Genomic DNA, 10523 nt, shown 5'->3' with positions numbered 1-10523 from the left:
AAGAAAAAAAAAGGTGGACATCAGAATCGTAATCCCCGTTCAGTTAGTCCAGCTGGACCAAGTGAATAACTGTGTTAAATCGGCCAAGGTTGCAACGGCAAGAGATCCAGGCTCCACACGTGTCTCAGCCTTTTGCCCGAAAGCAAGCGGACCTCTTTGCGCGTAGCTTACTCGTTTCCGAGCCCGTATCTCTACGGTCTAGGGCCCGGGGACTTTCCTGGGTCCAATGAAGAGCCCGCTCACTTCGTCCTGATGTCCGGCCGATCTCCGTCAACTAGCGGTATATAAATAATAGCAGGAGTAGGTTCCTGCTCGATGTGGGACAATCCTGAACTAGTATTTTTCACCAAAATAGCAAGTGAAAAACTAATTAAGAAACTTAGATATCGTATGAGTGGAGTTCGTTGACCCCAGTTACCCAAGGCTCTGCCAGCAGTTCATGAGAGGCCACCATTAATAAATAACATTGACAATTTTCCTGATTATAATATTACATCCTTCCTTCCATGACTCCAACGAACAAATACATGAGACGCAATTTATATTTTTATTCAACTAAGAAAGACAGGGAGACAAATTCGTTCTTCTCCTCAATTTTTCATTTCATTTTGTTTTGGTAGTTCTTTGATTTTCGTCTGGGCATCAGCTCCTGTAAAACGGACGTCGAGAAACAACGATGCCGTACACAGAGGGTATAACACAGTCATCGTCCGTGAAGCTAGCTGCAGGCAGATCACCGGTGACATCGACAGAGAGTACTACAATAAGGTCGCCGGCACCGTTATTAAGTGGAAGGTCATCATCAGATCCAGATGCTGCACCGTCCATGTTAGCTCGACGTAGGAGTGGTCTAGTAAATAACTTAGCAACACTTTCTAGTAGTATATTGCCAGCTTTTGGAGTTCTTATCGGCGGTAATGATCTTGACCTCAAAAAATTCATCATCGCACCCCATGATCGTCGGTACAGGCAAGTTTAAGTTTCTCTTTCTTCTTTTTTTTTTCTGTTTTCTATAGCTAGTAGTTTTTGCATCTTTAATTTTGTAAAACCTTTTTTAATTTGACCTTGAAAGGGTCTTTAAAAAAAAATACAAAAAAAAAAAACCTCAAGGTCAGAAGATCGTGCACCCACCTTGCTTTGAGTTTTACAACTTGTTTGCCCCTTAAAAGCTTGGTGGAGACACCCCTTAAAAATTGATTGACTACTCGAATTTATGCTGTTGGAATATGGTATTGGTTGTTGTTGTTATAATTCATTAAATGGAAGTGCAGGTTGTGGCAACTGTTTCTTGTGGTTCTAGTCATATACTCAGCATGGGCATCCCCATTCGAGCTAGCATTCCACAAGGTAGCAATAGGGTCTCTATGGCCTGTTGATTTAGTTGTTGATGGCTTCTTTTCCATTGATATCGTGCTTACTTTCTTCGTTGCCTACATGGATAAATCTAGTTACCTCCTAATAGACGACCGCAAAAAGATTGCTGTAAGGTAAAAATTTTCTCCATCCTGTTTGTGTATCATCTGGTATGTGCATGGAAACATTTTGCACAAAAAATCTCTGTAAAACAAGTCAGGATGAGTTCAAGTTCAACATGATATAGTATCATGGTTTCCAGCGCAGATCATCATGTAGTAATGGTCTCAACTTGGGCATTAATATTCTTCTCACTTTTCACTATTTCTTAAAACAGGTACATGACCAAGTTTTGGCTTCCATTGGATGTAGCCTCAACTTTGCCGTTTCCGCTCATATATAGAGTTCTAACTGGGAAAACAAAAACAGGTGCTGTTTTTGGTTTCCTCAATCTCCTTCGATTCTGGCGACTACGCCGTGTTGGCAAGCTTTTTGCAAGGTCAGTTAATTATATATTTCCAACACTCCATGACTAAAGAATAGCATGGCTTTAATTTATTACATACCTTAGGAAGCTAGAAACTATCATGAAGTTCTATGTTCTAAATTTATCTATCTCTCCTCTCGTACTTGAATCAGGTTAGAAAAAGACACACGTTTCAGCTACTTCTGGACAAGATACATTAAACTCATTTGTGTAAGCATTTCTGGGGACTATGATATAAGGTATTGACAAAATGTATTAGCCAACTAACTTGGATTACTCATAAATTTGGTTCATGTCATTAACAGGTGACCCTATTCATAGTGCACACAGTAGGTTGTTTTCAGTTCTGGATGGCTACCCAATACTACGATAAAGAGAAAACATGGATTGGTGCTGAATTAGGAAAGTTCGAAGACAGGAGTATCTGGGTTTGCTACACATATTCTTTGTACTGGACTATTACCACTCTAACAACTGTTGGCTACGGAGATTTGCATCCCCAGAACACTAGAGAGAAGATTTTCAGCATCTTTTTCATGCTTTTTAACATTGGATTCATTGCGTATGTCATCGGTAATATGACTAATCTTATTGTTCATAGTCACTATCGAACTTTTGCTATGGTAAGGCCTAAACTTGTTGCTTTCTGTTGTTCGTTCCAACTACTTGACCATGTTTCTAAGACTGTTCGGCATCATTGTGTTGAATGCGTAGTCTACGTATGACAAACACAAAGTTCATAACAATCTCTGTCTAATTAAAGGGTCAAACTCTTTTAATTAATTTGACAAACGGTGTTGCAGAGAGATGCAATCAATAAAATATTGAGATTCGCTAGCTCGAATAGACTTCCAGAGAGCTTAAAAGAGCAAATGATGGCACACATGCACTTACAACATAGAACACAAGAGATGCAGCAAGACGAAGTGTTTCAATATCTACCGAAAGCAATAAGGTCCAGTATAGGTCAACATCTTTTCACAACAACTCTTAAGGATGGTTGTTACCTGTTCAAAGAAGTTTCTGAAGATCTTATTGTTCAGTTGGTAAGCATTTCTTTCTGATAACGTACACCATCATCAGTTTTATTGCAACTTCACCAGTTAATAATAAGTGTATGGGGACTTCTCTCTGCAGATTACTGAAATGAGGGCAGAATACTTTCCACCAAAAGTTGATATTATTATACAAAACGAAATACCGACAGACTTCTATATTATAGTTTCTGGAGAAATGGTAAGACATAATTTCCTCTAGAAACATATTTCCTTTCTTGAAATGTTGAGGCTAACTAGTGTGCCTTAACCTGCAGGACTTGCTGACTTACAAAGATGGAACAGAACAGGTACTCTCTTATAATTTTCTTCTCCCATCGACACATTAGGGTTTTGATGATGCATTGAATATATAATTATACTATAGGTTGGTATACAGAGACAATTAACGACACTTGGGACTGATTCATTTTCTACTATTGAGTTTATCATACTTACCATGGCTGAGATTTTACCATAGCATCAAAAGAGTATTAGTAGATATTATATGAGTTTTTATTCACTACGAGTCTTACTCGAGGAAACGAGCACATGTGCTCCGTTATCAGCATGTTGACTGTCATGTTTGCTCTCATGAGTTATGATGAGGCATAATAAAGATGAAAGCTTGCAGAAGTGCCAGTAGTCATGTTTAATTGTTTGCAATGAAAATTCGGCAACAGCTGATGAAAAAAGTATGTCAAAGTCGGTGATTTTATGTAGGATCAGTCTCAATGAGAATGGTAACAGTATAGTGTATTAAGTACATGATATGAGCACTACAGAAATGAAACGTAGCATGATACAAACAAATGAACGCTAGTTATATCTCGACTTCAACTAGGAACATATTCCTCTAAACTTCGACATGGTAATGATATCCATTTTGCTATGTTAACTCTGAATTCTTGTGCTTTTTACAGGTCCTATCAAAATTAGGCCCTTCGGAAATGGCCGGAGAAATAGGGGTGATTTTCAATATCCCACAGCCATTTACATTGAGAAGCAAGAGGCTTTCCCAGGTTATTCGAATAAGTCATCAGCATTTTAAGCAAATTATGCAGCAACATGCTGATGACGGAGCACGAGTCTTCTCGAATTTCATTGAGGTATGGAGTTCGGAATTCATACAGAAACATAACAAATAAGAAGCCCCTAAAAGCAAAAACGATGAAAACATTTTGTGCAGCGCTTTATTTGAACTTCTCATGTGATTCTTCCATCTGCAGCACTTGAAGACCTTACAAGCAGACATACTCGAACAAGTTCCCTTTGTAACAGAACTTCTTGGTGATCACCTCAATAATTTACCCAGGGTAAGAGAATCATATTAATGTTCAAGAAATGACATTTTTACGATTTTCAGCAGTATTTAATTAATCTATGTAGCATGTTATCCTTTTAGTTGTCATATTCATAAGTTCAATCTTACCATGAATATATTACTTATGATTGCAGCGAAATATTTCGAGAGGGAAAGCACCCTCAGTAGCTCGTGAGGGAAATGATAAATTTAAAGGTTAATTACTCAGACCTACATTTATTATCATGTCAAATCATCTATATCTAATTGATAAAATCCTTCAACTCAAACTTTTTTTGTGGTCCTGCTAATCCAAGGGAAAACCAAGTGTTAATTGGGACAATAAGTATTGGTAAAAACATGCAGGAGTTCCAGTAAATCCTACCACTTCACGTACCCTCATGAGGTTGGTAATCCACGGGCATCATCCGGATGAATTAAATACAACAGAAAGCAACAAGCCCGGAAAACTTATCCATTTGCCAGGATCGATGGAAGAGCTTTTTCAATTGGCAGGTATTGCAGATTGAAAGATGCATCTAAAAATGAAAGATTATGCATCTAAAAGTGTACTTAACATACACATTTGATCATATGCATGAACTTGTGGTATCCATCAGTGGGATAGTGTACTTAACTGAAGACTGAAGTATATATTAACCCTGCTGTTTATTGCATGCAGAGAAAAAATTCAGTAAAGCCAGAAGCAAAATTAGAATGAGTGATGGATCAGAAGTGGAAGAATTGAACGTTTTAAGAGAGAATGATCATCTGTTCTACTGCTGACAGACGAGCTTCATTTAATCCAAAATTGTATAAATTCGCTTGATGAGACAAGCTTCATTCATTACATCCAACATTGTATAAATTCGCTTGATGATTCAAGAATGTAAAACAATACTGTATCAAATAATAAAGTGTGGACATCAGAATCGTAATCCCCATTCAGATTGTCTAAATGGACCAAGTAAGTGTTAAAGTATATAAACTAACTTACTCAGGGAAGTCTTCAACCCTATCATAAGTTAAGTTATGTGGTTACCAAAAGAAGATGATATCCTCCTCCAGCACTGGGATATCTACCACGCTTAATCTATCATCCACCACATTCATTTCACTAGGGTTGGCAGGAAATTCAACACACCCAAAAATGGAAAAAGAAGAAGAAAAGTTGAATGTGTTGTTTTATGTTTTCATTGGGAAAGAAAACAATTACTCATCATCAACCACCCACCCATTACGAGCCCTTCTTTATAATTATAATTCAGAGAGAAATTTCCTAGTAAGTCGTTTAGAAATTTCCTCTCATTTAAAACCCCTTTTCATTATTTTTTTAAGGTTTCAATCTCAGCATCACCAACAATAAGAGTTTTCAGATCTGTTTCGTTCAAGGAAGAAGGCGTTTGTTTATTCAGAGATCTTGATTTTTTTCCAGTGTAAAAAACCTTGACTTTTTCATTTACCTGTAATCTTTGCTTGTTAGCTTCAAATTTGATTGTGTTTTTTGTCTTGATCTTGTTAACGTACTGAGTATGTTTGTTTATTTTTGCATGGTTTTCACTTGGATTCTGCCAATTGGGTTCGATTAGTTTATCTCCCCTAATTTTGACACCGGGAAAAGTACGATTTTGGTGATTTTGAGTATGTTTTTATATTTTACATGGGAATTATTGTTGTTTTAAAGTTGATTTTTATTCAAAGTAGGACTATGTCTAGTTTGTACATTATATTCTACTGAATATGATTTTGCTGTCTTGATTATGTAGATACCAAGTATGTTGAGTATTTCTACATGTTTTTTTGATTTATTTACCCCAACTTGTGTACAAATTATGCTTATATGGCCATGGATGATGATGAATTTCTGGAGGATTTGTTGGTTTGGATGATTTTGTTTGTGTTTTGAAATGAAATGAATTTTTCAGTACGACGAAATCTGTAGGTTTATGGAGACTACCTCTTTAGTGTTTTCATTTTGTTTCAAGTTGATTTCTCTTCTAACCTGAGCATGTTGTATTTTTCGACTAAGTCAGGAAGTAGTGGTGATCCTGCATTGTCGAAAAGTGTGTGTATCTTTAGGATTTTGTTAGTTTTGATGAATTTATTGTTTTGAAGTGACATTGTATCAGGATTTAATTTTCTTATTAGAGATACCAACAAAAATGTTCTCAAGTTTTCATCTCTTTCAGATCAACAAAATAGTCATGAGTACTTCCGGTAGTTCGATAAAAATCGTGTGGAAGATCGAAAACTTATCTAGTTTGAGTGATATCACTGATATGGCACATTACTCTCAAGCTTTCTATAGGTGGGGTGTTTACTGGTATGTCTCACTTTCCGATTCTTGCAGTGCGTTATCGTTTTTTTTTTTTATATACTTTGGAATTATATGACTGATTTGTGTTGTTCTTTCGTATCAAGGCAATTGGGTATTGAACTTACAAGATTGCAGCATGGAACTTACGAATCATCTAGAGGCGAGGTTACAACAAGGAATGAAACACGACGTGTAATAGGCCTTTCCACTTTGGACAAGAGACGGTTGTACGTCAAGTATAGTTTGGCCATTGTCAATCAAAAATGTGAAGAGCAAACAAGAAGATACGGTACTCTCTTAACTTTATAATTTACCTATTCACAATTCCCACTATATAAGGTTTTGTGCACTAATTTTCTTTTTGCTTTTTCTTTTTTGCATACATGAAATGATTATTTGATTATTATCCGTGTTTTTGTAGATATGGAACGTGAAATATGGACAGAGAATTTCACGTTGTATGAAGCAGTGAATCTTACAGAACTACTTGATCCCGGAAAAGGATTTATCATTGATGATATTTGCTATATTAAAGTAGAGATCTTTTCTGCTTTGAATATACTAAAATCCATTAGGGTAAAGCCAGAGACAGAACCAGAGCCAGCTTGGGGCAATTGGGGTAACTTTTTTCAGGTAAAAGTTACATTTTGCTTTCACATGATGTCTTACTGAAATAGGTTATTCTTTTAAAATCATCTTAATAAAACAGTATGTATTATCGTGTAATAATCCAGGCACTCATTGGCGCTGTAATTCCCTCGGGTGATGAGGTCACTCAGAACGAAGAAACAACAGATTCTAGAGAAAAGGAGGACATTCCTGGTTCAGTAGAGACAACTACACAAGCTGCAGGTGGTTCAAAGTCAGCATCGGATAAGAACCCAGGAGAAAATCAAAATACAGAAACAAAAGATGAAGAAAGAAGCTTGTCACTTTCTAGGTTGTTTCAAGAACAAAAACAGGATATTGGAAATTACTTTAATGATGATAGCGGCTATCAAAGGCTTCAGTAACACTAGCTCAAATAGAAATGCAGTACTGAGTAACTTCATGCTTGAGACTCTTTATCTTAGCCTACACTTAAATCTCCATATTTGTGTTAGTTATTTGATTTTTGTTAAGTAAACTGAATTTACAAATACTTATAGAAATAGACTTAAGACTATCCGAATAATGATTTTCATTCATTCTGCAAGAAATGATTTCTTCCTCAACAAATCATTGATTCTTGCATCGTCTTATCATTATTAAATGATTTCTTCCTCAACAAATCATTGATTCTTGCATCGTGTTATCATTATAATGCTGGTGCATTGTTGTTTTGGTCCCTTTTATGGACAATGTCGGTGTTTGAGCATTGCAGTTCTTTATACTACAAGAAAAATCGGATTAAGCAACTAGTCGATTTTGGTAGCTAGAGCCCGTTTTTGGTCGCTCAAAGGGTTTGACCGACTTAAAGTGGCACTCGCTCTGTGGTTGGAAGAGATGGGATATGTAAAGACTTGGAGCAGCTATGCAATCGCTCAAGACATGTTTCAACTACATACAGCGAGCAAATAAAGTCATCGGTTTAAATCTACTCCAACTATGTTTGAGCGAGTGATAGGGTAATTGCTCTAAATTTACTCCAACCACCTTTAGCGAGTAATAAGGTCATTGGTCTAAGTATAGTCCAACTATCCTTGAGCGATTAACATGTTTAGCTATATCGGTTTTTGAAGTATAAGTTTGAGCGACTAATCTGAAATTAGTTGCTCAAAATATCCTGGTACCGTATATTCCGACATCAGCCGATTTCAGTGATTAACAAAATGGAATTAAAATTGATACAGAATATAAGATAAAAAGATATGAACCGAAATAAAAATAGTAAATCAAGTAGTCAACTTTATTATCTAATAAAATTCAATTTACATAATCATTTTTCTACAAGGAAAATAAATAAATAAATTATAATTTCACTTTTTATTTCTTAAGGGAATAATATAAAATACAATCTCCATCAAATCAAAATTACAGAAATAAAATTCAATTTCTTAAAAATATAACAAAAATTACAATCCCATCAAAACTCGTGGACAAAGCTAAAGCACCACCCATCACCGTCCTTTGAAATCACTGGAGAAGCTTAGAAACAAGATTTATACTGGTGAAGCCTAATATCATCCTGATCTGTATTTCTAGCTCTGATTTTGAGATGAATACTCATTCCAGATCTAGTTCCTTCAAAAATAAACGAAAAAAAAAATTAAACCCATTGAGAAAATCAAAAAATCCCAACACAACCATGTTCATATAGATTTCAAGTAATTTATGGCCCAATTCCTAATTACTGACAAATCTTAAAGAAAAAATAATTATGAAGAGAGATCGAAGCATAGATAAGCAGATTAATACAGAGGAAGAAGAAACGGAACTCTGGTACTTGAATACCATTATTAATACAACCATCAAACAAAACTCAAACTTTTAATGGATAAATTAAACCAACATTCAAGATCTGAATCTTTCATTTCCGTTTCAGTAAGAAGTAAGACAAATAACAAATAAAAAGAATTATCATTAAATCCAAATATATGAACATCAATTAACAACTTTTATCATTTAACAGGAGATCTACTAAGACAGTAAAGATGATGAAGAAGATGAAAAGATTGGGAGAGGGAGGCGCATGAACGAAGGGTTCAACTTGTTTTAAGAGAGAGAGAGGGAAGTGAAAGAGAGCTGCTGAAATGAGTGGATGGAGAAGGATTAGGGTTTCTATAAGCTTTCTATAGAGAGGCCAAATACAGACCGTAGGATTAGATAGAAATTGACGGATGAGATTTAGCTCATTTTTCATGTCACGAGACTTGCCTCAAGTTAGTTCTTGCCGCACATGTGCACCCCAAGGCCACCTTTCTATGGTCAATCCGCATGAGTTTTTCTTATGACTTACTATCCGTTGGATTATACATTTTAGTTTTCTATTGGTTGTACGAATATCATACGGATCATGATTGTCATCTTCCAGGTGAATTTGTGTTCTTTTTTTTTTTTTGACTTGAATTTTTGTGTTTCTTCATACATCCATATATTCAAGTAATTTGTGATAATTTCACCGTTTATAGAGACTTAACCATTTTTCATATATAATATTATTTTACCGTGTAAATTGATAAATACCTTAACCGATAAATCGTTATAGATTCGAGGGACAGTTACGAGAAAGAATCCGATAACCATGATTCCTATGATATAAATGAAATCAATCTCTGAATTTTATGAAAACCTTGAAATTTTTAAATTTATATAGTTCAGATTACTTGATAATTTTTTTTGTATTAGTGGAACTCGGCTAATTTTGATAATTGATCATTTGTTCTTGTCTTCGGTAATGAAGTACAATCGTCTTAGCCAAGGTGCAATGCTGGTCACCTGATATATTTTTAGACTTAGAACTACATTTTTAGCACTAAGCAATTTTATTGAGTCACATGATAAATTTGGGCCATATCAGAGGACCTCACTCACGGAGAACATACAAAAGCTTTGGAATATTATTTAATTTCTATAGGATTTCATTGGTTTCTCATGTTATCAATCGTTTTAAACGAATGTCCATCGACCTTAGTCAGTTTCACTCATATATATATATTTATCTTATCCAATATCGCTCGACCTTACTCGATGTCTTTTGGATTCCATAGGTTTAAGTATGTGGATGGTTACCTATTAATTCAAGTCGAAACGGCGTCCACTTCACTTAACTTTGTTTGTTATCCATCATTCTTACCAATTTCGGTCGCCTCACTCGGTTTGAATCGGATTTCATTTTTTTTTCCAGCTATCCATTATTTAAACCGAATATATTCGCAAAATGCAGAAGAAAAGAAACACGTTTGTCCAAAGTGATGGAGAATTGCCGCCCAACTCGATGCAATCGCCTCAATTCAAAATGATAAATTTTCGGTTTCTCCAATTTTGCTCAAATTTGTTCCCACTTCATTACAACTCCACTCAAATTGGTCCGATTTGAATTATTCGTGG

The 10523-nt window shown here is 35.6% G+C and overlaps 2 protein-coding genes across 2 annotated transcripts; both read left to right on the top strand.

The window, feature by feature from the left end:
• The first annotated feature begins 676 nt into the window (after positions 1-676).
• LOC113357176 (potassium channel KAT3-like) lies at positions 677-5096 on the top strand. Its single transcript, XM_026600485.1, has 13 exons — positions 677-969; positions 1272-1487; positions 1691-1852; positions 1993-2050; positions 2146-2463; positions 2644-2886; positions 2978-3076; positions 3153-3185; positions 3798-3983; positions 4104-4190; positions 4333-4393; positions 4544-4693; positions 4860-5096. Exons 1-13 carry the CDS (start codon positions 677-679, stop codon positions 4961-4963), a joined length of 2010 nt encoding a protein of 669 aa, XP_026456270.1. The 3' UTR covers positions 4964-5096.
• Positions 5097-5504: 408 nt separating this feature from the next.
• LOC113334926 lies at positions 5505-7649 on the top strand. Its single transcript, XM_026581151.1, has 5 exons — positions 5505-5613; positions 6367-6500; positions 6599-6783; positions 6916-7127; positions 7229-7649. The coding sequence occupies exons 2-5, from the start codon at positions 6382-6384 to the stop codon at positions 7505-7507; spliced, it is 795 nt and encodes a 264-aa protein (XP_026436936.1). The 5' UTR covers positions 5505-5613; positions 6367-6381; the 3' UTR covers positions 7508-7649.
• Positions 7650-10523: the final 2874 nt, after the last annotated feature.

The sequence above is a fragment of the Papaver somniferum genome, chromosome 1 (genome assembly GCF_003573695.1).
Source record: "Papaver somniferum cultivar HN1 chromosome 1, ASM357369v1, whole genome shotgun sequence".
NCBI lineage: Eukaryota > Viridiplantae > Streptophyta > Magnoliopsida > Ranunculales > Papaveraceae > Papaver > Papaver somniferum.
This window is presented reverse-complemented; position numbering and strand designations above follow the sequence as displayed.